The 27,255-nt window shown below is 40.2% G+C and overlaps 1 protein-coding gene across 1 annotated transcript in view; it reads left to right on the forward strand.

Moving 5' to 3' along the window:
• Positions 1-27,255, forward strand: part of LOC132590671 (E3 ubiquitin-protein ligase HERC2) — a 130,431-nt gene that overhangs the window by 15,133 nt on the left and 88,043 nt on the right. The window contains exons 5-26 of the mRNA XM_060263636.1: positions 8,711-8,930; positions 9,263-9,363; positions 10,024-10,180; positions 10,594-10,704; positions 10,883-11,054; positions 11,838-12,011; positions 12,528-12,716; positions 13,192-13,343; positions 15,099-15,256; positions 15,372-15,485; positions 17,036-17,287; positions 17,530-17,723; positions 19,176-19,376; positions 20,063-20,291; positions 21,461-21,585; positions 22,490-22,668; positions 23,891-24,075; positions 24,245-24,400; positions 24,514-24,699; positions 24,890-25,060; positions 25,145-25,248; positions 25,945-26,095. Of these exons, the coding sequence (XP_060119619.1) occupies positions 8,711-8,930; positions 9,263-9,363; positions 10,024-10,180; positions 10,594-10,704; positions 10,883-11,054; positions 11,838-12,011; positions 12,528-12,716; positions 13,192-13,343; positions 15,099-15,256; positions 15,372-15,485; positions 17,036-17,287; positions 17,530-17,723; positions 19,176-19,376; positions 20,063-20,291; positions 21,461-21,585; positions 22,490-22,668; positions 23,891-24,075; positions 24,245-24,400; positions 24,514-24,699; positions 24,890-25,060; positions 25,145-25,248; positions 25,945-26,095 (3,681 nt within the window). The remainder of the gene's footprint in view (positions 1-8,710; positions 8,931-9,262; positions 9,364-10,023; positions 10,181-10,593; positions 10,705-10,882; positions 11,055-11,837; positions 12,012-12,527; positions 12,717-13,191; positions 13,344-15,098; positions 15,257-15,371; positions 15,486-17,035; positions 17,288-17,529; positions 17,724-19,175; positions 19,377-20,062; positions 20,292-21,460; positions 21,586-22,489; positions 22,669-23,890; positions 24,076-24,244; positions 24,401-24,513; positions 24,700-24,889; positions 25,061-25,144; positions 25,249-25,944; positions 26,096-27,255) is intronic.

Genomic DNA, 27,255 nt, shown 5'->3' on the forward strand with positions numbered 1-27,255 from the left:
CTAAATATAATCCATTATTTTTCCTCTAAAGGTAAAAAAGGTAGTTGCCTGTGCAAGCACCAGTCATTTCCAACTCTGGGGTGACATTGTATCACAACGTTTTTATGGCAGACTCTTTTTACGGGGTGGTTTGTCATTGCCTTCCCCAGTCATTTTACCAACCTCTGAAGGATGGAAGGCTGAGTCAGCCTCGAGGCAGCTACCTGAACCCAGCTTTTGTCAGGATCGAACTCAGGTCATGAGCAGAGCTTGGACTGCAGTACTGCAGCTTACCACTCTGTGCCATGGGGCTCTTACATTTTTCTTCTGCCTCCCTATAATAACCTTATCTTTTGTTTTCATCAGTCTGAGAGTGTACTGTTTTGCATCTTTTTTTAAAAAAATGAGAGTCTCTAAATTGCTTGCCACACATTTTGAAAAAAGATTTAATGCCCAGATTAGCAAGGGGAGATACTTGGTTTGAGCATTTTTTGTGGGTATATATTTTGGAGAGTGTGTTGAAGGAGAGCCCCTGAATAATTAATTAATACCCCTATAATAATGAAAAGAACATGCTTTGCCCCTCCAAAATTAAAATGTCTGATGTAACTTTTCCATTGAAATGCTGACCACCGCTCGGTGGGTGTGGGCCAAAGCTGGCCAGCTAAGAGAAACGGCCTCTTAGAGGCGTATTGCTATAGTAGATAAGTAAGGGAATGATGTCATGGGGAGGCCTCTGAAATCAGGGATCTTGAAATCAGATAAGCTTATGTGCCTGCCTGCTCGCTTCTGTGTGAATAAAGCTGTCTGTATACAGAATGACTGGAACTCAGTCTTTGGGGCGGGCAAGCCCGACTGGGTCCTACTTTTGGTACCAGAAGTAAACCTTGCTTCAAACCAGAATTCTGTGCGGCCCTCGCTATTTTTCTGCTACAGTGTGTGGCCCTTAAGAACAGCTTGATAGAGGCAGTTTGGTGAAAGTCTTGGCTATCAGATTAAATTGCTAATTAGGCTTGGACTGGACCATATAACTTCCAGGCCCCTGTGAGTTCAAAGGCAGTAAAGGCAAAAAAATACATTATATACATTTTAAAAAGTACATTATATTATTTTGGTTAATAGACACAAGGCAGTTTTTCTAGTTAGTGTTATGACTCAGCAGCCCATGAAATTTTTGATTTGTGAGATTGGAGGTGGTTTTCTTTATATTATATAGCACTTCTTGTAGCTGTTAAAAGAAATTGCATCAGGAAATCACATCAGAAGCCATGCTGACTATGGTTATAACAATTTCCAAAGTGGCTTTAGTGTGACATTGTAAACAATTATCTTAGCAGCTATAATAGTATATTTTAAGGCCTCCGTGAGGCAGACTTTCCAGAAGGTCCCTAGGTAACTAGTACAGCCTATTAATGGATTGAGGCTACAGTCCTAAGCACACTTAGAAGAAAATTCCACTGAAATCAATGGCACTTGCTTTCAGGCAAATGGCTTTTAGGATCATGGTCCAAGTTTGGTGCTGCATATGCATCCTTATATAGCTGCTGCCTAATTACATAATTTTTCACATTAAAAACTTTGATTTCCTATGGCGAATTTATCCTGCTCAGGAGAAGGGAGAGTGCATGAGCAAGCCTGAAGCTCTTTGCCTAGCCTGAATCTGACAAAAGGGGGGCACTATTTTCTAGCCAAGTGGATTTTTTGGGGTGGGTGGGCAGTTTCTGGCCTCTGTTACAATGTGGTGCAGAGTCTAGGAGCAAGCAGATAACAAGATCATACAGGGTAATGACTAGTACTGCTGGAAAGCTTTCCCATATTCATTCCCCACTTTAGGAAGATAAGGTAAGAGCTGAAGCTGTGGGACTTGGCTGGAAAATGCAAGGCAGGGTTATCAGCATATTGATGATGACTCCAAACTTCCCTAATGTTTTGTTCACTGATCTTGCATATGTCCTGAATGATAGATATTTTATCGTGAAAAGTAGTTAAATTGCATGTAATTTGAGTGATGGCCTTTAATATTTGTTTGGAGTCAAGATTATACCACATATGGCATGTAGTACTGAATTAGCACGTTCCTTTCTCAGACAGCTTACAGTCTGAGGCTTCTTGCTGAGTGTTGTTGGAACCACAGTTCTTGTCACTGGTAAATTTTGCACTGACAAATGAATATGCTCTGCTGTTTGGTGGCCATTAATATGTTAGAGAGTGGGCTGAAGCTAAGTATGTGTGGGGGTTGAGAACTGTGTTTGGACTTAGGAGATGGGGTAATATGTAGATAGATGTCTGAAGTATTGGTTAAAAACTTCAGAATGTAGAAAGGTTATTGCTGGATGTATAATATATAGAGGTCTTTAAATGATAGCATATTTGTCTTGGGAGGTCAAGGGGAGTCATTACTGATGCAGCTGTTCACACTAGGCATCAGTGAACACATCCAATGGTCATCACTGTTATGAAATACTGGCATGCAGATGGCCATGTGCTAAAGTATGTTCCCTAGGGCTTTTGTTTACAAAGTAAAGTGCTATGGTTACAGTGACAAATAAGCTGGCTGTGTTGTGTCAAGTGGCCTTTATACAGCTTACCTTTTTACATTTTAAAATGCCTCTTATAAAGGAGCTACGTCAAATTTTATTCATCTAAGACGCAAAGAAAGTGGGGGAAAGCTTATTCTTGTGGGTTTCCTAATTTGGCTTAAGTAGATGTTTACACACTATGCCATTTCTGTTATGTTTAGTATGTATCAGTGCTTCATGTTGTAAAGGTTCCTCTTAATTAAAAAGAAATCACGTAGCCTTTTAGGTTAACTTGACACGCTGGTTGTGCTTCGTTTCACAGCATAGGAAAGATTAGTATTGCATAAAGCTTGGAAATGTTGAGATGATAGAGAGGAATCATTTTGTCATTTGAAAAATCCTAGGGGGAAAGGAAATAAAGAATTTTGTAGTTGAAAACTTTGCCCAGGGTTTGAACATTTTTTTACAGTGATAAAGCCCTATGAGGCATCTCTATCAGTTAACTAGGTTCTTGCTTGCTAATGTTACAGCTGTTGTGGACTGATACTGTGGGGTATGTAGCTGCTAAAAAAAGTGGCTCAGTTATGTATAATCAAATGAGATGTTTTCTCATGTTTCCAAAAAGCAAGTGCTTCAGTTTTCCCAACATTAGTTCAGAACAATACTGAATTTAATATAGAGTAAGTAATGTGGGCTGGATGTTTTGATGTACACTTGTTGTGACAGTATTGGTACTAGAGGGGGACGGTCAAAAGGTTGACTGATCCTTTGAGAAGTTCTGGAGGAAGATTGAGGCTCCTTTTTACCCTCTGTTTTCAAGTACTCCAAGCACCAGTAGTTTCAATATTTAGCTGTTCGTGAAGTGTCCATGTTTAAACTTCAGTTTGAAATATAATTGAAACATACTCTGCAATCTATATGGGGGTTGCTAGGTCCCCCCCCCCCGGGTAGAGTTATCAGATCCAGGTTGGGAAACTGAGGAGGACAGGGACATCAGTGGGGTAAAATGCCACAACGTTCACCCTCCAGAGTATCCATTTCCTCCGAGGGAACTGATCTCTGTTGTCTGGAGATAAGCTGGAATTCTGGGGGATGCCCAGATCTCAACAGGAGGCTGGCATCTCTAATTCTGTAGCTTTTAAGAGCAGCTTTGTAAGGGTAAACCCCCCCCCCACCTCCCCTTAAAATAATACCAGTGGATAAAATGAAAGTAATGCTTGCTGTCCTTGCAAATGTGGTCTGTGGGCATGATTAGAATGTAGTGCTCATGGTCTTCCAATGATAAAAAAAAAACCTGCTATGTAATTTTAGAGCAATCTAGGATGAGGTGGTTACCAGAGAGAGAAAGAAAAGAAACAAAAGGAAAGACATTTTAATCTTGAGGCTCTACTGTGGATTAGTTCAAAGTTGAATCATTTAGCTTGCAAGTCTATATTGAAGGCATCTGTGACCCATGTTCTATCTTGTAAACATCTGCCATATGGACTGCTGTCTGTTTGGTTCAGATGGTACCATTTGGGACAGATTTCCCTATTAAAGTGTAGTATAGTAGAAATATTTAAGGGACAGAAATTTGGCAATAAGAATGCCCTTAATCAGTGTGAATACTTTCTTTTGGTCAATGTGGGCAATATGTATGTCTTAAATAATAGCTCATATGTTCTGTTTGGAGCAACCACGTAATGACAAACAAAATCAAACACCTTCAGTTTCTAATAGAAATTTTGGGCGTTGCTTAGGATAGTAAACTTTCTCAATATCTCCCACACCTTCTGAACAAAGAAAGTGTAGTTCATAAATGACCAACTTCCACAGCACAGCTGAAGCAGATAATAGTAGGAGTTTGTGTTAGACCTGGACAGAAGCTGGAAAGCCCATGCACCTGACCAGGAGAGAGTTGGGCTTACAGTCCTGCTGTCTTCACTAGTACTTAAATACTTCTTGTTCACTAGAGGTAAAAAACAGCTCCAAGGTCGAGGACCAGTGGCACAAGCACTGCAGTATGCTCTGAGTGGCAGTGGCTTGAATGCACCAAAGAGATAGAGTTTTCATCCATGGAGCATGACTTTCTCATTTCACCCATTGTGTTGCAGCCCAAAATGCGTCCCAAAATTCTGCATTTTGTGAGGTATTTTGGGCTGCACTAGAAGGGGTTGAGATGAGAAAGTTATGCTCTGTGGTGGAAATCCTTCCAATCCAAGCAATTGTCCCATACTGTTAATTACTTTTCATGCATAGGTACTACATGCTTTGGAGTGCCTTTGTCTCATTCTATGGATAAATTGTGGTAGCCTTGCTAAAAGGGGAGGCCATCACTGTTTAATTTAACATTCTTTGTCTTGGCAAATTTCCTTTGTTATGATGAATTATCCAAATACTGCACATGAACAAAACAAGTTTTTTGTTTGGTGTGATATTTTGTGCCCTTCAAATGCCTTTTTAATGTCTGGATTGGGTTAGTGTCTGAATTCTGCTGATGCTGGTGATACTGTAAATAAAAAACAAATAGATGCCCTAGTATGTGTGTGTACGAGCACACATGGAAATGCTGTCTAGCACACCAGATTTCTACACCAAAGGACTTGGTAAATGTTAGATTAAAGCATAGTATCATAGAGTTGGAAGAAATCTTCAGGATCATCTAGTCCAACCCCCTGCACAATGCAGGAACTTCACAAATACCTGCCCCGCTCCGGTGACCGCTGTTCCATGCCTAGAAGGTGGCAAAAAACCTCCATGATCCCTGGCCAAAATGGTAGGGATAAAATTGCTTCCTGACCAAAGTGGCATTCAGCAGTTCCCTGGATGTGTAAGAAAGGGCCACAAAAACTAAGCATAGATGGAACCGTTTCTGGCCTCCCACTTATGGAACCAGCATTGTTGTCAGATGGCCATCTAGCCTCTGTTTAAAAACCTCCAAAGGAGGAGAGCCCATCACCTCCTGAGGAAGCCTGCCCCACTGAGGAATGACTCTGACTGCCAGGAAGTTCTTCCTAATGTTTAGTTGAAAACACTTTTGAACCATTAACAAACACTCTTTGGGTGCGATCTGTCAACCAGTTACAGATCCACCTAATAGTAATGGTATCCAAACCACATTTTACCAATTTGTCTACAAGAAATATTGTGTGGAACCTTGTCAAAAGCCTTACTGAAATCAAGATTAATTATGTCTGCAGCATTCCCCTGATCCAGCAAGGTAATAACTTTCTCATAAAAGAGCTAAGATTAGTCTGACATGACTTGTTCTTGAGAAACTCATGCTGGCTCTTAGTAATCACAGCCATCTTTTCTAAATGCTCAAGGACTGATTGTTTGATTATTTATTCTGAAACTTTTCCAGTTATAGATGTCAAGCTGACGGGCCAGTAGTTACCCAGATGCTCCTTTTCCCCCTTCTTGAAGATGGGGACATTTACTTGTGTTCAGTCTTCTGGCTCCTCACCTGTTCTCTAAGAATTCTCAAAAATAATGGCCAGCGGCTCAGAAATTACATCCCCAATTTCTTTTAGTACCCTTGGAAACAGTTCATCTGGCTCTAACTACTTAATTTCGTTTAAGAAACTAGGTGTTTATGTATTACCCCGTGCTAATCCTAGACGGCAACTCCCTTCCCTCCTGTGTTTTGTTTTTTGCCATGTTGGGCACTATTTCCCTCTGTGGAGAAACGCCATTTTAATCCATGTTGGTGCTTCATTGGGAGGGATTGCTAAACTGCCAAGCAGGCTTGGGCCTAGCCTTCCCCTCCTTCCCCCCCCTCCCTTCCAGAGCCAAACCAACAACTCTAGGGGGAAAGTCTCCTAGAGAGGCAGGAAGTTCTTTTGTTCTCTGCATGTGAGTTAAGAGGAAGAGTTTTCAGTTCTCAGCTGCAGCTCGAAGGAAGAGGTTGCCAGTGGGGGAGCTCCTGCCTGTGCATGCGGCCTATTCAAAAGAGAATGAGGCCTCCAGGCAGTAAGACAAAGTAAGTCATCCAAAGGGGCAGGGCATGTTTAGATCAGGGCCAGCAGGATGCGTTTATAATCAACTTTTCTTTGTTATGCTGTGTGCTGTGCGGGTGCTGTGCTAACTTTTTAAATGCAACTGTTTTTGTTTTGTTTTTCTTTCCCTTTCTTTTTCTCTTGTAAATAAATTTTTTTTTCTGTTTTAAATGCTGGCAGTCAATCTCTGTACCACATAGATCCCCAAACCGCTTTAGACCACGCTGTTTTATAAAGGGGGCCCCGGGCAAGGGGGAAGGCATGCAGTTGGATAAGGTGCCAATCCTCCAGGGGTGCCCCAAAGAAGTGCTGAGGTCTCTGTGAAACCCAAGTACAGAGTGGCAGAGGACCTTGAGGCCTGGCCTCATAGCTGGAGAGGGGGATTGGGAGTCCTGTTCCTCTCAATCTGAACCCCTAGACTGAGCAGGTGGTGGCAGCGAGCCCAAGGGGCAGGAGGAGAAATAGCTCCCTCCAGGAGTTGGCGACTCAATAGGGAGCTGACGGGACCGGGTCTGAAGGCAGAATCGGGCCGGTTCCGTCACACCCTCACAAGAGAAGATTGAAGAAAAGTAAGAATCGAGCAGTTCTATCTTCTTGTCATTACCTGTTAAAATTTCACTTTCCTGTCCCCACAATGGGCCTACATAAGGAAACATAAGGAAAAAAACCTTTCTTGTTGCTTTTAGCATTTCTCACTAGCCTACATACTGAGTTTTAGCTTTCCTAACTCTCTCTCTACAAGCATGGTTATTTGCTTATATCCATCCTTGGTTATAAGGCCCTCCTTCCATTTCCTAAATGAATCTTTTTTTATTTTTAAGTCCTCAGAAAGCTTTTTATGAAGCAACCTTGATGACTTTAGGCTCTTCTCATTTTTCCTTCTCATAGGAATAGTGTTTGTGCCTTCAATATTTCATTTTTTAAAACTCCCACCCCTCTTGAACTCCCTTCTCCTTAAGTGTTTCTGGCCATCGGGTTCTACCCATTTATTTATTTATTTCATTCGATTTATATCCCGCCCTACCCCACCGAAGCAGGCTCAGGGCGGCTTATAACTTAGAGGCCCTGTTCACACAGTGTGTTGAGTCCGTGTTAAACTGACCTGGTTCTGTTCCGAATATTATCAATCAGACTGCCATATTGCAGTTCGAATCACTCTGCGGTGAAACTGTCTTCTGCCGTGCACACGATGTGGCATCATGCAGTTCTTTTTTTTGTTTCGCCCACTATTATGCATGTAAGCACATAATGCGCATAAGCACATTATGTGCATATGCACATAGGTCAGAAAACATTATGCGGTTATGCGCATCTCGCTAAGTAGTAAAAAAAATGATGACCGTAAACTGGATGTCTGAGGCTCCTTTTGCTCTGGGACAGCTTTCAGACATCCGGAAGTTGGTTAATATTGCAGCAGAACTATCCAAACAGAGAAAACTGTGAGGTGAAACCGAGGATGGACAACTCAGAAAACACAGCAAAGGAGTAGGTAACAAAATAATCCGGTTTGGAGCAGGATTGGAGGGGGGCGACAACGATTGACTACCGGGAGGCAGATATGAAACAGCAGTGACAAACTGTGTGTCTGAACAGGCCCTAAGTTTGTCAGAATTTGCTTTCCTGAAATCTAAACTATATGTCTGACTACATACAGCTTTCCGATGCCCCAGGTGGGGTTTTTTTTTGGTTTTTTTGTTTTGTGTGTGTGTGCGTCTGTGCCTGGAAGTCATGGAGTCCTCTGGCAACTTCTACTGAGGCATGGAAGTGAAATGGCTTAATAGCCTGCATCTGCCTCCTGACCCTGGTATTATCTGGAAGTCTTCCATCCAAATACTTGCCAGAATTGGCCTTGCGTAGCTTCTGAGATCTGACAAGATTGGGTTTGTCCGGCCTTTACAGGTCAGGGCAGCTTAAAGTAATATTTATCAATATATTTGTAATATCTTATGCAAGAATACTGAAACTTTCTCCTTCTAAGGTGGATTTTTTTTTGCATCTTAAAAGAAAAATAGCATGGTAACTCTAGTATGTTCTTTTGTGCTCATTTCAACTTTACACTGCACTGTACCCCAAGTATTCAGATGTTATTGTTCCTGAATAATAGAGTGGCATTGATGCAGTTCTCTTTTTAAATAAAACATCAGGTTATTTCAGTTATGTTCAGTTTTTGAATAGCTGTGTGTGTTGTGCCTACATTTTAGAATAGTAACCTTTTTCTGTTTTTCTTCTTTGCAGACGTGAATGAGCTTAAAGAGTGCCTTTATGTACTGGTAAAGGAGCAGCAAGTGCTAGCCAAAAAAACTGCCACCACCACTCTGTCTGCTCTGAGGCTAAAGCAGAGACTTGCCATCTTAGAACGCTATTTTATTGCATTAGATAGAGCAGTTCTACAGGATAATGTCAAGGTGAAATGGAAAAGCAGCAATATTCCCCTGCCTGCGGTGGACAAAAAAAGGTATTCTGGTTTCTTCCAGAAAATCTACCCCCTCTTTGCCATTTGCCCACTGGGTACACTTACTCAGCAAAATCATATCTCTAGTGGTGATTGTGAGTATGACTGTATACTAATATCACTTTATAATCTTGGTTTTGTACTAGCAAGATTATCAGTATTTTATGTAGCAACAGTTTAAAAAAATGGGTGTTAGAGCTTGGCTCTATGCAATTCCTTGGATCCTTTTGGGGTTTTTAGGATAATTCCCAAGTCTTTAACATCTAGAAAGAGACTGTATACTTTTGATCAAGAAATAGATACATTTTTCCTTAACTGATTTGTATTTGTTACAGCCCCAGGCCTGTAGGCAAAGGTGTAGAAGGTCTTGCACGTGTAGGATCCAGAGCAGCCCTTTCATTTGCATTTGCATTCCTACGTAGAGCTTGGAGATCAGGTACAGTAGAATGATTCTGTATAGCTGATAGGATTTGTGTAGTAATAGAATTGTCATTTAGCTATTGTATGTCCCTTCAGTGACTGTAGATGTATAAATTTAATCTTAGGAATTTTATTAATCAGTTCCTAGCTGACTCACTTTTTGAAGTTATGGCTCTGAGAGAGAATGATTTATTGTGCATGTGCTGCTTTTACACTGTGAAACAAAGAGGCATGTTTGAGACGTTCAAGGAGATGTGCAAATCCAGTGGGGTTTGACTTTGAACAGCAGATTTGCATGCTTTTGCACTTCCCTTCAGTTGCAACATCAGTTTGTTCTGAGGCAGGTAGACTGAGAAGCACAAGCCCAAAGCCTCCTTTGATGCGCAGAACTGGTTGCTTGAATATTTCATTTTGCAAGCGCCATATAATTTTATCTTTATTCTTACCCTTTTTTAGTTGTTATTGTCCCCCCTCCCCCAATTTTATCAGTATGGACTATAGCAGTAAGACTTCTGTTTATTCCATTTTATTGATATAAATTATAGCAGTAATGTTGCTTTGTAATCACCCAAACCTGCAGACCAGTTTTGATGAGATGCCTTTAACTTAAGTTGTATCGTATCTCCTATAATGCAAAATATTCTAACAGGACTAACACACACAACATTAACGTTAGGTGAGGATGCGGACCTTTGCAGCGAATTGTTACAGGAGTCACTGGATGCCCTTCGAGCATTGCCAGAAGCATCTCTCTTTGATGAAGGAACAGTATCATCTGTATGGTTGGAAGTTGTGGAGAGAGCAACTAAATTTCTAAGGTCTGTTGTAACTGGGTAAGTTACTTTAAATGCTGCTTGAGTGTTGCTTAGGCCAGAGTTCAAGTTTCACCTTGAAAAATTCCAGTCAGTAGTTGTAGTATGATGTTTGTTTGCATAACCCTCTCAGCAAATTGAAATTAGATATTTTAAGTGTCGCTTGGAAAACAATAAAAATGAGGAAGTATTCTGCTGTATTTTTTTCCATTTTTTTAATTGCACAACTGACGTTTAGATATGGAGTTTATTTTGTAAATGCAGCTCAAAGTAAAAGAGTAAAATGTTTGATTAACAATATGCTCTTGAAAAAATTAGGAAAGAGCAATCAACGGTTGAGGTAGATTTTGTGTGGCAACATTATATTATACACTGGTTTTTACTTACATGTATAGAACATTAATTATTTTCCTTTTTTCCTGTTGTTAAATTAGAGACATCCATGGAGCCCCAGGTTCAAAAGGATCAGGGAACATTCCATTGCAAGATCAGCACTTGGCACTTGCTATACTACTGGAATTGGCTGTCCAGAGAGGCACTCTAAGGTAGGCTACTGAAGAAATCTGTTGCTTCCTAGTCTGCGTAGGGGAATGTAAGCATGCCAGTCTTTATTACCTTGTCTTGAGGGCAAGCAGGGACTTTTAACCTCTCTGTTTGTGACAGAAATGGTAAAAAGGGTTACTTTCTCAGCATAGTCAATCTCGGTATGATTCTGTTTTCCAGCCAAATGTTGTCTGCTGTTATGCTGTTGCTTCAGCTTTGGGACAATGGCACTAGGGAAACAGACAATGAACGATCAGCACAGGGAACCAGTGCCCCTCTCCTTCCTTTGCTGCAAAGGTTTCAGAGTATAATTAGCAATAAGGACATGAACAGTACCGAAGAAGACCTTCAGGTATTCACTTTTATATTGAAATTAATTTAGACTGTGATCTGAAGCACACTGGCAGGCAATGACTTTTCACTGATGTTGATAGGATATGCTGCAATGAAATGTGTTTATGTGAAGATTGTGATGCCCACTGCAAGTTGCAACTTACTGTAATGCTATCCCTGTTAATGGTTATATCATGTGATGTGTCTTTATTGTGCTTGACCATCTGTTTTCCAAGAACAATAGGAAAAAACTCTTTAGTGTGAGATTGAAAATAAATTATATTTTAAATCATGCATTTCGTGCTTTCTTTCTCGCATCATTATGAACATGAGTGGAGAAAATTAGCTTAACTTGCATATTTGCATTGTCAGTTGAAATGAAAACTGAAAATGTTTTAATAACTATGCTGATAGCCAGAGAAAGACTTTCTTATGCTGCTGTGTTAATTACTGGATCATGTTATTATGCTTATTTTCATTTGCAAAGTGGAGGTTATTAGCTGTTAGCTGTTGTATCCTGTATTAAAGCTTCAAAAAAACTGAATTACTCTGTTTTAATGTTTTAACTGCTTAAATTATTTAACTGTTTTATATTTGAAATTGTTTACTTTTAAGTTTGATTAATTGTTGGAAGCCGCCCTGAGCCATTCGTGGGAAGGGCGGGATATAAATCCCAAATAAATAAATAAATAAATAAATAAAAAAACTTTTGAGTTGTGACAAGGAATTTTTGGAAGAATAAATAGTGAAATGTACTGTGGGTTGGAAATTCTGCCTGAAATGCTCTTAATATCTTTTAAAGATGTTGACCTACCCTCTGAGCCCCAATGAAAACTTTCTAAGATACCTAATACTGCCACAAGACAACGAGCTAGCAATTGATTTAAGACAAACAGCCGTTGTGATTATGGCTCATTTAGATCGCCTGGCAACTCCTTGCATGCCTCCACAGTGCAGCTCGCCTACATCTCATAAGGTAATGTGCACGAGTTGTGAATTTTGGTAATAGAAGATATTAGTATAAAACAGCAGTCTCTAAAGATCAGGTTAGAGCCTCTTTAGGCTGTGTTACAAAGTAATTTTTTGACATCTTCACTTTCAAAATTGTATCATATGGCATGGCTATATGAATATTTTGTATGTTTCCATCTACAGCAACGTCAAACTTTTTGTTTTTACGTGCCTTTCAATTTTCAGGGGATAATATGCTATTGAGAAACAACTTCTCTGTTAAACTGATACAAAAAGAAAATGTTAAAGCTTTTGCCCCATTATACTTCTACATGGCTTTGGAAATCCATCAATTCAGATACTTTTTACTTGTCTTGCTATGTGTGCATCCTTATCTCATGTGTTTCTAATTTTAATCATGTTCATAAAGCTGCATGTTGAAGCAGAAACTTGTAGAAACAAAATAACTCTTAATCTAGAATATCCTTAAGAGGATGGTTTTATTTTGAAATGTGTTCTAAAACAAATATTTGCCTTTCAGGGTTCTTTGCAAGAAGTCATAGCATGGGGGTTAATAGGATGGAAATATTATGCAAATGTAAGTGGCCCAATTCAGTGTGAAGGACTTGCTAATCTTGGAGTTACACAGATTGCTTGCTCAGAGAAACGCTTTTTGATCTTATCTAGAAATGGGCGTGTTTATACACAAGCATACAATAGTGACACACTGGTAAGTTTTTCTACTTGTTTCCCAGTATTTTCTTATTGTAGCTGTTAAAACTGTAGCTAATAAAATAAATCTTTGTATTGCAGGTAATATAATAGGGCTATGCTAACAAAATAACCAGTAGTTTGGTAATCTTGTCTTCATATCTGTTCTGTTAAATAGTGTTTCAGTAGTGTAGCTAATGAATTGTACTACAAATTGCTTTGGCAGTAGCTTGTTGTATTGTTTTTGCCTCCTTAGTTTATGTTAGAAATACTTGTAAAGTTTGTTTTGGCTAGTGGAAATGGTTGGTTGCTGTTTTCAATACACTGTTAGTGGAAATGTTAAACTGTAGAAAGGTCATTTCATTAATTTAATTGATTTTTTTTTATGCCTAGCCTATAATTTCTTTAAAGTAACAGTTTTCTTTGTGTTTATCTCCTCCTTTAGACATAAGACATGTTTTGATTGGGGTACATTGTATATTTTACACTTGTAGGTTCCACAGTTGGTACAGAGTCTTGCTTCTAGAATTATTGTGAAGATTGCAGCACATTCAGATGGTCACCACTACCTTGCACTGGCAGCTACTGGAGAAGTTTTCTCTTGGGGTTGTGGAGATGGTGGGCGATTGGGCCATGGAGATACTGTGTAAGTGTACTAAAGTTATAGTGACTAGGAACATAAAATGTGTTTCCCATAAATTTACATGCCAGTTAAGTAATGGGTTGTACTATGGCTATTCATGATGCACCAGTCTCTGGGAAGAAAAAATGCTTAAGATGTGTAAAAGTATGAGTTAATAAGTATATTGCATATTTTAAGTTCAGTAACATATAACCAGTTATGAACTTGCTAAAATCCTGCTTTCTGAATCTTCTTCTGTTTGCTAGGATACTCTTTACTCTTTTCCCTCCCAGCAACTCCTTTAGATATAAAGTGTGTTAAATCACTAATTGTCTCTTCGCCTTGGCTCCCTTGCATTTCTGGCACACACTGATACAGTCTGCTCAGCAGGGGAATCTCTTGCAACATGCAACTATAAGCCAATGTTTATGTCAAGCTTGTATTTGTGATATAGAGCAGGGGCAACATTCCGGAATCCAGCTTGCTGAGAATATCTGTATGTAGAAATTAATAGCTAAACTAGAGAAAGGATGAGTGTTTTCAGGAATTGCAGTGTATATTTCAAAGGGTTATGGGAAATTCTTCAGTTTAGAAAAGGATTTGGTGATGGATGGTCCAATCAAGATTTAAACTCACTGACTGCTTAAACACACTGGGTGTCTGGAAAGGTCTGTCAGCAAAATATGATCCTCAGTACGTGCATCAGTACTGAGAATGTATCAGTACTGAGAATCAGTACAGAATGTTAGTCCTATATATGCTTCTTGAGAGAGGGTAAATGGCTGAGGATATGTGGTAAGGCATAACTTGTGGCATTGGATAGGTTAGTGCTGCCTGGATGGCCATAGGGCATGAGATATGTACAGAAATTTACTGAGTGTAATACAGTTACTATTAAGGATACAACAAGAAAACAAACCAATATTAAGGAAATATAATTTTATAAATCCCTGAGATACTTATGGTTTTAAAAAATTACTGCTTTTCTGAAAAGTAATCCTCATTTTTGGCAAAAGGCTCTGCAGACTTCTAAATACTTGGTTTAAATCTTCATATATGAGGGATTGTAGAGAAAAATATGTGGTGTCTGTGTGTAGGCGCTGGATCCACCTCTGGCCTGGAGTGGGGAGGAGGGAGCATGGGTGCTCACAGAAGGCTGGGGTCTCCATGTCCCCCAAGTAAGGCACAGGGTATAGTCAACACTGCTTTTATTGCCAAAGATTGCTCTTGCCATCTCCTCCCACAGGGGGGAGTTATTTCACTTCTTTCACTGGCTGCATGGTGCTCTCTCACTGTCCTCTGCGTATCGTGTTAATTTTATCCTCCACATCCAACTCCTGTGTATTCTCATCTTTAAATACCTCTCCAACTGTTGCAGTGATCCAAGATACCAAATGATGGGGCCTTTGCTTCCCCCTGCCACCACTCCCACTAGCTCAATGGCACATCCTCTTCTCTCAGGATTGCAGAAGCACCCATCAGCCAGCTGTGTCTTGCTGGTTTAACCTTACTCTGCTGCCACCACCATGTCCTCACCCTGTAGGCATCTTCACTTGCCACATTATATAAAAAAAGAAATGTGGCACTTTGAATGCTGAAATGCACTCTCGCTTCGCTAGTCTGCTGTAGTGTATAGAAAAAAAATCAAAATGTTTCTTTAATTGGCATTTCTTTCAATTTCATCATCTTAATAAATGATTCTGCCATGTAATTTATGTGACCTGTTCAGTGCGATCACTTTTGAAACATTTGTACTTTTTCTTTTTCTTTTCTGAATAGACCTTTAGAAGAACCAAAGATGATTTCTGCTCTGTCTGGGAAGCAGGCTGGAAAGCATGTCATACATATTGCATGTGGAAGCACTTACAGTGCTGCAATCACTGCTGAAGGAGAGTTGTACACGTGGGGTCGAGGGAACTATGGCAGACTGGGCCATGGTATGTTGGAGATGGTTCCTTAACTGATCTTATGAAGTTATAGAGCTTAAATCTGACTCAGAGTGACTTGAACAAAGAAATGTAACACATATTTTTGTTTTTGCTTGTTCTGAAGGTTCCAGTGAAGATCAGACAATCCCAATGTTAGTTACGGGGCTGAAAGGACTCAAAGTTATTGATGTGGCCTGTGGGAGTGGTGATGCTCAGACTCTTGCAGTGACTGAAAATGGTAAGTTGCCCAAGCAAGAACATAATTAGGCCTGCCAGTTTTAGTTGCCCGTGGAATCATCATGAAACTATTTCTTTTGAATCTGTGTGAAATTTTGGGAGCTAGTCCAGCTGACACAATTGATGCCCTCAGCAGTTTTGAGAGGCTGTTATAGGAAAATCCTAGAATATATCGAACAATCTGATTTGGTTAGGAAGTATTCTGTATGCCACTGGAAGGCACTTCTGCTCATGTCAGGATGGTGGTGATGGGGGAAATGGCACAGTTAACTAAGGTCTCCCCTAGAGCTGTAGCTTCCACGTTGCATCCAGTTCTCATGTTCTTCTCAAGATTTCTGGTCAACCAAATGTATGTGGTGGAGGAATCATGGTATATTATGTTTTATGTTAAGCATATAAGATTTAAATAATTCAACCACTCATTTATGGAAAACTCCAGTGAAGTTATAAACTCCTTTTAATAATAATAATAACTTTATATTTCTATCCCGCCCTCCCCTCCAAGGCAGGCTCAGGGCGGCTCACAGCATAAAACTACATTATACATCAAGTTATACTTATAAAATCATGGTTAAAACAATTTACAGATTATATTAAAATTAACATTAACAATAACAATATGGTGCTATAGACATTAGATCTTCAATAGAATTCAGTAACTAAAAGCATTTTCAGCGGCACTTCCTAGCTTGTCGTTAGTTGAAAGGCTATTTTGAAGAGATGGGTCTTACAGGCCCTACAGAATTGATCTAAGCATCGTAGGGCCCGTACCTCCTCTGGGAGTTGATTCCACAGCAGTGGAGCTGCAATAGAGAAGGCCCGATCCCGGGTGGCCTTCAATCTGGCCTCCCTTGGCCCAGGGATATTCAGCTGGTTTTTTCCAGCTGACCTCAGCGCTCTCTGGGGCTCATATGGGGAGAGACGGTCCCTCAGGTAGGCAGGTCCTCGACCATATAGGGCTTTATAGGTAATAACCAGCACTTTGTAACGAACCCTGGCTGTATGTGCTCCCACCTTGGGAGCCCCAACAATAGCTTAGCCGCCGCGTTCTGCACCAGCTGCAGCCGCCGAGTTCGGCACAAGGGCAGCCCCATGTAGAGGGCGTTGCAGTAATCCAGTCTCGAGGTGACCGTAGCATGGATCACCATTGCTAGGTCACGGCGCTCCAGGAAGGGGGCCAACTGCTTCGCCCGTCAAAGATGAAAGAACGCGGACTTGGCAGCGGCCGCTATCTGTGCCTCCATTGATAATGAAGGCTCCAGAAGAACCCCCAAGCTCTTGACCTTATGGGCTGCTTTCAGCAGCACACCGTCAAAGACCGGCAAGGGGATTTCCCTTCCCAGGGGACCGCGACTCAAGCAAAGGACCTCTGTCTTCGTTGGATTCAAATTCAGCCCGCTCAGCCTGAGCCAACCTGCCACGTTTAACAAAAACGGATAGGAAAATTGCTGAAAGTGTTGCCTCCCAGCACTTTCCTGTTCTTGTAACTTTATTTTGTTAAAGTCAAAACAAGATTACTAAAACTTCAGATGAGATATCTACTTTTTCCAGGTCAAGTGTGGTCTTGGGGTGATGGAGATTACGGGAAATTAGGAAGAGGTGGCAGTGATGGCTGCAAGACTCCCAAACTAATAGAAAAACTGCAAGATTTGGATATTGTTAAAGTGCGTTGCGGGAGTCAGTTTTCAGTGGTTCTGACAAAAGACGGACAGGTCTACTCCTGGGGAAAAGGTGACAATCAGAGACTTGGCCATGGAACAGAAGAACATGTTCGATATCCCAAATTGCTTGAAGGTCTGCAAGGTAAGTAAAAAGGCTCCTACTAAAGATGTTAAAATGCATTGTAATTTTTTAAAAAAATTAGTTTAGGGAGAGAATATTTTGTATATTTGGGTTCCTGCTGGAACAGACTCAAGGGTTTCTTGCTAAATTTTCACTTTACTAAACAGTTCAAGGTTGGAATTAAAATTAACCTGTCATTATGACTTGGCTTTAATATTGGGCCATTCTAATCATTTGTGTATGACACTTGTTTTTTCCTCCAGGGAAAAAAGTAATAGATGTAGCAGCTGGATCTACACATTGTTTAGCACTCACAGAAGATAGTGAAGTATACAGCTGGGGTAGCAATGATCAATGCCAACATTTTGACACCCTGAGGATCACCAAACCCAAGCCTACTGCTCTTCCTGGGTTAGATTCCAAGCACATTGTTGGTATTGCTTGTGGGCCAGCTCAGGTAGGCTTCTGCTTAGCATTCATATATCTTTTGGGACTGATTCACACCATATTTTTTACTAAATTGCAGCATGTGGGAATGGGTCACCAAGGAACATTAGCAGTGCAGTCCTAAGCAGAATTTCATCTTTCTAAGTACATTGAAGTGAGTGGGTTTAGAAGGGTGTTACTTTGCGTAGGGTCGTGCCTATGGTATTTCTATATTATATATACTAAGGGGAGGGATGGTGGCTCAGTGGTAGAGCATTTGCTTGGTAAGCAGAAGGCCCCAGGTTCAATTCTCAGCATCTCCAACTAAAAAGGGTCCAAGCAAATAGGCGTGAAAAACCACAGCTTGAAACCCTGGAGAGTCGCTGCCAGTCTGAGTAGACAGTACTGACTTTGATGGACCAAGGGTCTGGTTCAGTATAAGGCAGCTTCATATGTTCATACTCTAGTAAAATTTTGCACTGCATATTCTAACTAATTCATTTTGTTTGCATATTATATATGCTTGTTTTAAATCTTGTGTGTGTGTGTGTGACTTCCAGCCTTTTGTAAAAAAATTGGTGTTGGTTGTGGAATATTCTTTTATATCTTTCGTTTGAGGACACTGAGGATTCAGTTAGGACATAGTCAGCTAAGGATGCATATACATGAAATGCTGAGTTGTAAGAGTGTTTCCTTGGAGTTTCTTTTTTTACCCAAAGATTCCATTTTGTGTAATTTATTTACTTCCTATATACCCTGCCCCTTTCTCCACAGAGGCCCAAAGCAGCTTGCATTGTTCTTTCCTCTATTATCCTCACAACAACTCTGTGACTGTGAGATAGGTTAAGGTGAGAGTGTATTACTGGCCCATGGTTATCCAGCAAGCTTCTATGGATGGGGAGTCAAATCTGGGTCTCCCAGATCCTAGTCAGACAATCTAACTACTACACCACTAATGCTTTCCTACAAAACTATCGCGTGTTTCCCTTTACATCACATTATTTTTCTTTCTGGACTGGAATTTGCAGTAACTGCCTTGTGTGAGTGACAGAAAAAACATTCACAAAGATTCATGCGATTGAGCATTATTTGAGGCCAGCAGCCTTCATTATATATTTCTTTTGTTTATCATGCGTTGGAACTGTTATGCTTGGTGGAGATGGGGAGAACTTGTGCTTTTGGGGAATACTGTTCTATGTTCTGAGCTCAGCAGTGGGAAGAAGTGATCCAGTCCTTGAACAGACTGAGTAAGGAAGAGGCACAGAATGTTTGCCATGCCTCACATAATTATTTGTTCCGCTTGGAACAAGTTTCCCTAAACTGGGTGACTTTCAGTACCTGGTTACTTTCCCTAAATATTCGTTTTAGGCTCTTTTTGAATAGGCTGTTAAGGGATGTATGTTTGATTATGGCAATTGGATTTAAAACTTCCTCTCATCTATATTTATATTAATTCTAGATTTTTATTAACTATTTCATTTAGAGCTTCGCCTGGTCCTCTTGTTCAGAATGGTCTATTGGTTTACGTGTGCCTTTTGTGGTAGATGTTTGTCCTATGACATTTGAACAACTGGATCTCTTACTGAGACAAGTGACTGAAGGAATGGATGGCACTTCAGATTGGCCACCCCCACAGGAGAAAGAATGTATGGCTGTGGCTACCCTGAACCTTCTAAGGCTACAGGTAGGTTGCATTTCAGCCAGTTGAACGATTCCTAAATAAAATCAGATCTAAATGCTTAGAAAAATAGCTCTGGCTTTTAAATATATCACAATCATGATATTTTCTGTAATTATATTTTGCATCTCCTCTCCACAATGAAGAAGGGTACATCTGCCCATCTATCTCCAATTTTTATATAGTTATTTCCTTTTCTATGGTTCCCCCTGGAATTAAACCCAAACAAATGGGGACCGTATTCCAGTTTGGTGCTTGCATCTTTTAAACACCTTTAATTATGCTTGTGCTGATTTGCTGCTTACCCTCTAATTATATATATGGGCTGGTAACTTCCATTTTCAGTATATCTGAAGAAGTGTGCATGTACACAAAAGCTTATACCTTGAATAAAACTTCGTTGGTCTTAAAAGTGCCACTGGATTCTAACTTTTTTCTGCTGCTTCACACCAGCATGGTGATCCACTTGAATCAACGCTGTTCACATTACTGCTCCTTACTGCTTTGCAATATTCAGCTATCACGTACTGATTAACAGCTTGCCATCACGGAATGTGTATCTTGATTATTAATCTCCGGTAGCTGTATGCAACTCTCTGTGAATACTATCAAATAATGGCTTTTATCTGTTTGGGCTTAGTTTGTTTTATTTTTACTACTGTTCAATTAAACTTTGTGGTTTTGTTTTTCAGCTTCATGCTGCAATAAGTCACCAAGTAGACCCAGAGTGTCTTGGTTTGGGATTGGGCAGTGTTTTGCTGAACAGCTTAAAACAGACAGTGGTGACTTTAGCCAGTAATGCTGGCGTATTGAACACTGTTCAGTCAGCTGCCCAAGCAGTGTTGCAAAGTGGGTGGTCTGTGTTGCTCCCAACTGCTGAGGAAAGAGCGAGGGCTCTGTCAGCACTTTTGCCGAGTGCAGGTATGTTTCAGAAGAAAAACGTGGTTGCCTAAATTTAAGTTTATTAAATTTATATCCCGCCCTCCGCACCAAGGCAGGCTCAGGGTGGCTTACAACAATAGTCATAATAACAGTAAGAAACTAACACATTAGTGCATCATCATAATAAAATTGAATTAAAATTTTTAAACAATTTAAAACAGTTGGTGTTAATAACATTTTGGTGTCATTCAATTTTGATGACATTAGTGTTTCCTAGAGTCCTCCTGTTATAAGTCTCAAAATCAGCTGAAAGCAAGCCGGAAGAGTGTGGTCTTACAGGCCTTGCGGAACTGGGTGAGGTCCCACAAGGCTCTAACCTCTTCCTGCAGCTGGTTCCACCAGTAGGAGGCTGCTACTGAGAAGGCTCGATCCCTGGTAGCCGTCAGTCTCACCTCTCCCGGCCCAGGGATCACTAAAAGATGTTGAGCTTCTGATCTTAGTACCCTCTGGGGAACGTGAGGGAACAGACAGTCCCTCAGATAAGCAGGTCCTCAGCCATAAAGGGTTTTGAAGGTAATGACCAGCACCTTGTAGTGAATCCGGTATATTATTGGCAGCCAGTGCAGTTCTTGCAGCGCCGGCTGTATGTGTTCCCACCTGAGCAGTCCCAATAACAGCCTGGCCGCTGCGTTCTGCACTAGCTGTAGTTTCCAGGTTTGTGACAAGGGCAGCCCCATGTAGAGGGCATTACAGTAGTCCAATCTTGAGGTGACAGTTGCATGGATCACAGTTGCCAGGTTGCTATGGTCAAGGAAAGGAGCCAACTGTTTCACCTGCCTAAGGTGGATTTGCAGTTGCTGCTATCTAGGCCTCCATTGTCAAGGAGGACTCCAGTAGTACCCCCACGCTTCTGACCTTGTGTTTCATTGTCAGTGGCGCACCTTCAAAAGTTGGTAGGGGAATTCTCCCACCCAGACTGCTGCGACTCAGGCAAAGGACCTCTGTCTTCATCGGATTCAGCTTCAGTCGGCTCAGTTTAAGCCATCCAGCCACAACTTGCAATGCCTGGTCCAAGTTTTTTTGGGACATCGTCAGATCGGCTGTCCATCAGTAGATAGAGCTGGGTGTCATCAGCATACTGGATTGTCATGCTTATATGCAAGCATTTGTTAGGCTTCCAGGCAAGTAACTTCTTTATGTATTTTCAGTTTCAGGGAATGAAACAAACGTAAGTCCTGGTCGTAGATTTATGATTGATCTGTTGGTTGGAAGCTTGATGGCTGATGGAGGTCTAGAGTCTGCATTGAATGCTGCTATCACTGCAGAAATTCAGGTATATTTTCACATTGTACTGATACAGAAACAATAAAAACAAAATAGTTGGCAACATCTGCTAAGCGAGTTTGTTGCCAATAGGCCTCATTCAGTGGTAGAAGTTTGGACCAGAAATGTAGTTTCTTTATAGGATGATTAGGCAAGGCATATATACAGAGCATTAGTATGTGTGGGGTATTATAGAATGTATACTTTTGTTTAGGAAGATCAGATTTTCTCTCAGTGTGGAGTTCAGCATGGTTTAGAACTCTGGGTCACTATATTTTAAACTCTTGAAAGTTTGCACTAACAAAGACTAGGGGAAAATAGTGGCCATTTACCATGTGTGTTGACTGTTGGAAACATAAGTTTATGTGCTAACTAAATGTCCTAAATATATTTTCAGCTGGTGGAGGGCACTTGTGGACTGATGGAGGTTACTGATCTTCACAAGTTTTCCCTCCCTCTCCCTTGCACTGTGCTGTTTCTGGGGGTTAACTGACCCCAAAGAGAGGATTCCATGGATGTGATAGGCTGTGTCCTTACAAAAGCACTGCTGTGTTGGGTTGCATAGAATCCAAGCCAGTGACTTAAATCCACTCGTGTATTTCTGTGCATAGAAGGATTTCAGCCTGTGGACTGCAGCTTTCTCATTTCTTTCTTCCTGCTGCAGCCCAAAATACTCTTAAGGAACAGTGTGTTGGGGGGGGGGGGCTTTTCAGACTGCGGCAGGAGGGAGAAGTGGGAAAGTCATGCTCTGAGTAGAGATTCTTCTGGCTGCAGAAATGCTCTGGTGGATCCAAGCCACCATTAATGCAATCTTTCTGGCCAAACATTACTGTATATATCTTATTCAGTGCACAATTCCATTACTATGTTGTAGAAATAAAATTAATGTTTACTGTGAACTTCAAATTTTGTAGGACATAGAGGCAAAAAAAGAAGCCCAGAAAGAAAAAGAAATTGATGAGCAGGAAGCAAATGCATCATCACTTCATAGGAGCAGAACACCATTGGACAAAGACCTTATTAATACTGGGATTTATGAATCTGCAGGAAAACAAAGTTTACCTCTAGTGCAACTAATCCAGCAATTATTAAGGTAGGTTTTGTCAAGGCTATGCCTGAGCCATTGTCCTCCTTTAGTTGAGATGCTATGAACAGTGTCTTCAGATGAATTCAGATAAATTAATAATCTAGGTGACTACGAATGCAGCCCTAAGAAAAATTACTTTAGTCTAAGCCCATTGATTTCAGTGGATTTAGACTGGAACTGTGGCACAGAGTGGAAATGACTTCTAGTGAAGGGGGGTGATCCCTATTAAGTGATTAAGAAGGGTGTGTCTGAATGCTCCTGCCCTCATCCACTTAAGTGTTTTGGAGACAAAGGCAATGCTTGTTTATTGAAGCAGAAACTGCCAAGAAATCTTTCTCCTCAATTCAAAGACCTTTCTGAATAACATAAAAGCTATGTGGTTGTGACAAACTATCTATTATGTTTATACAAAGTTACCTCAGTCTTATTGTTTGTTCACCTCCTAAGCTCGAAACCTGATGCCTCCCTGTTTCCCCTCATAAGTAAAATAAAACTGTTTGATAGTTTTAAACTATCAGCCTCTCATATGCCATGTCACACTAAGAAAAAGAATTTTAGTTGGTCCCTCAGATACCTTGACTGGATTACATAATTCTGTATACATTTGAACAACTGGGTGGGACAGACACAAAAATGAAGAAGAAAGAAAAGGGGCTGCGCAGTCAGGAAGAAGATAAAGGGATCCTGGGGAATTTGTTATAGCTAGATATTCTTCTGTTGTATGGAAAACTGCTTTTGAAATTGAAAAGACTCTCAAAAACAGATTATGATACAGCAATGGGGAAAGCAAGTTTGTTGTTATCTTGGGCATAGCCAAGCTCTATGTCTTGCCTAAAGTAGCTCTTTGAATCCTGACCAATATTGTAAACTACCTCAATTAGATTTTTTTTGTACCTATCAGCAGGTATTCAACATTACTGTAAAACTGTAAGAATATCTTGTTACAAAACATTTCAGGGCTGTACTTTTCAGTGTTTTATGTAGTCAACTTTGTTATTTCCAAAGGTGTCAGGGGGAAATTGCAAGCACTATATAATGATAATTTTTAGGAAAAAAAAGATTATTTGAAAACATGGGGCTGCATTTACAATCATTACCCAAATGCTTGTGCTTTCTGACTTGTAAGAAAAAGCACAACAAAAGCTTAGTCAGTGTTCACTTGGCTTGGTACTTGTTTAATTGAGAGAGGTTTAAAAAGACTTTCTTTAAAAATTTCATTCCCATCCAGGAACATTGCTTCACAAACGATAGCTAAGCTTAAAGATGTGGCCCGTCGCATTTCTTCTTGCTTGGATCATGAACACTGCAATAAGGAAAGATCTGCTTCTTTGGACTTGCTGCTGCGTTTTCAGCGCTTGCTAGTTAGTAAGCTGTATCCAGGAGATGGTGCTGGTCAGATCCCTATTACTTATAGTAAGATGTTAAATTTTTTTTTAACGAAATGAATATTTCTTGTATGTGACTAAAAAAAAATCTTAATTGATTAAGAAAGCTGTTTAAATGGCTGCTTTCCGTGCAACTTTAAGTATGGGTAAATGCTGTCTTTCTGAAATTAGCATTCTCCTTTCCCCCTTTCTGACAGGTCCTGAGCTTCTTGGAGTTGGTTCTTTGCTGAAGAAATACACAGCCCTTCTGTGTACACACATTGGAGACATACTTCCTGTAGCAACTAGCATTGCATCAACTACTCATAGGCATTTTGCAGAAGTATCTCGTGTTGTGGATGGAGACCTAACAGGTATAGGTTTGTCATGTTTACTGTTGAGCAAATATTAGAGAGATCTAAATGGCAATATGTTAACAAGAATGCACGTATAAGTTCTTTATGGAGTACATTTTTCCCTCCTTTAGGAGTGCTCCTTCCAGAGTTAGTAGTATCTATTGTACTCCTCCTCAGTAAAAATGCTGGGCTAATACAGGAAGCGGGTGCAATTCCTTTGCTGGCTGGCCTATTAGAACATCTGGATAGATTTAATCATTTGGCTCCTGGAAAAGAGAGAGATGACAATGAAGACTTAGCTTGGCCTGGAATCATGGGTATGTTTTTACATGAAAATACATATAACACTTGCTAATTTTTTAGCATAAATTTTAGCTTATCTTTGTACATTCTGAGGCATGTAGACTAAATATAAGATTACAACATGTCACAAGAAAAACTACACTGTTGGAATGTTCACATCATTTTGTGAACCATAGAAATAACATATTTTCTTTCAACTGTTAGGTTCCTTCTTTACAGGACAGAATTGCAGAAATAATGAGGAAGTTACACTTATACGGAAAGCTGATCTGGAAAACCACAATAAAGATGGCGGCTTCTGGACTGTGATTGATGGCAAAGTGTATGACATAAAGGATTTCCAAACTCAGTCATTAACTGGGAGCAGCATACTTGGTGAGATTTATTTCCCCAACAGATATAGAAACAGAGGACATTTATTTGAACACTGCCTTCTGAATATTTTTTTTTCTTTTGTAGCTCAGTTTGCAGGAGAGGATCCAGTTGTTGCTTTGGAAGCCGCTTTGCAATTTGAAGATACAAGAGAGTCAATGCATGCCTTCTGTGTTGGCCAGTATATGGAGGTAAAACTTAAGGGAAGCAGTCTCCAGTTTGTGTAGTTTGTTCCTGTCTTTGAGAACGCTGGGACACAAATCTTAAGGGATGACCTGTTTCTACTTCTTTGTGATGATCTCATTAGGTTAAGGGATTGATGCAAGTGTGTATGAGTATGCATTTGAAGGAAGTATCTGCTTTGATGTGCAGATGGTTGAAAGAGCCTGAGTTTGTAGCAGATAATGCTGGCAGGGGCCTGGACTCTCTGTCAGTGCAGTTGTTCTACAGTATATGGACAGTGGCATCATATGCTACTTCTGCAGTATCCTAAGGATATTGATTTTCATTTTTAAAGCAAATTCTGATAATTGTACTTGGAGATAAGAATCTGAAAACCTGTATTTTTAATGTCTTGCACTCTCTCTCTGGAGCAATAAACTTAGACTAGGACTTCCAGTTCCGGCTGACGAGGGAGGACATCTGAGTTGCAGCGCTGCTTGTTTGGAACTTGGACTGTGGGGACTTTTTCACAATACAACTAACAGCTGCTCTCTGTGGCCCTTACTAACCTTTTCTGCAGCCTTCTTTCCTATTCTTAATGTGATCCAGAGTACAAAGAATCTCAAGCAAATTGAATTCAGTTTTTTTTCCCTGGTCAGTAATAGTATTTGATAGGTTGTGGATATTTGGTTTTAATCTTAAATCTGATGTTGCTTCCATTATAGCCTGACCAGGAAGTAATCACTACACCGGATATTGGTAGTCTGTCATCACCGCTCATAGATACCGAAAGAAACTTAGGGCTGCTTCTTGGACTGCATGCTTCCTACCTTGCAATGAGTACACCACTTTCTCCAGTGGAGGTTGAATGTGCCAGTAAGAATACATTTAATTAAATATATATTTAACAAATACAAAATCTGGAAAGCTTTGTCCTGTTTTTGTGGGCCTGTGGCTTAAAGTCACTCTGGCTAGATGATAGCTATAACTTCTGATAAAGGTAAAGCATAATTCCTGTGAGTGGATATAAAACTTCAGAACTGACCAAGCATGTTACAGCAATTTCTCCATATGTGCAGGGAAAATCACTGCAGGTTAAAGCAGTGAAGTGAAAATACAGAAGCAAGGGGTCAGTTAACCTTGAGCAAGTTAAATTCTTCATTAAACCTTTAGATATGATGCTAGTCTTTGATTGTGAAAGCAAGTAATGCAGTTGTGCATAAAAATTTACCATTCTTGGAAAATAATTGCCCTATTGCACTTAGTATATATTGATGACACAAAAGCACCCTACATGGAAAATGAAAGGAATTATCCATGCATGAATGGCTAAGTGCAGGGTTGAGTGAAGGATTAATAAAGGGTCAGTCTTCAGAATATGGGCTACTTGTAGACTGCATGCTTTTTGTGAGGTTTATTCCTGGGATGCGCATGAACCGACTTACAAACCAAAGTCTGTGACAAACTGGGACAGTTCGTTGGTTCTTGAACCACAATTTGAGCAGTTACATTGTTCGCAAACTGTCCATAAACTGCCATGTTTTTTGCTGTGGTTCATTTGATTGCTAGCCCTCTTTAAATGCCTTCCCTTCCCTTGCCGAGTTGCACCACTACAGCAGCACACCTCAGTGATTTTAAAATGCTTTCCCCCCACAAAAGTTCCCCCCAACTCATGAATCAATGACCCACAAATCAGTTCAGGAAACTGAAAACTTTGTGGAGGTTTTCATGAATCACTACAAACCTTCCTGGTTTGTGCCCATCCCTAATCCTTGGAATCTTCAGGTTAAAACAAAATAACCTTAGATATTAGAGCTGGGAGTGATCCCTGACCAAAAATCTGGAGGCCTTCTGCCATCTTCTTTTATTTAAATAGTTCATTTGATTTTTTTTGTACATATATAGCCAGCAACATAAAACACATTGACCTGCTACCATCTTGATAGATTGTACTGGATTAGTGGTATAAAACAATATACTTATGGTAATGTAAACAAAAATAATTATTTTAAATGACTTGAGACAAAAGTGATGTA

This window comes from Heteronotia binoei, unplaced genomic scaffold (assembly GCF_032191835.1).
Source record: "Heteronotia binoei isolate CCM8104 ecotype False Entrance Well unplaced genomic scaffold, APGP_CSIRO_Hbin_v1 ptg000532l, whole genome shotgun sequence".
Classification (NCBI taxonomy): Eukaryota; Metazoa; Chordata; class Lepidosauria; order Squamata; family Gekkonidae; genus Heteronotia; species Heteronotia binoei.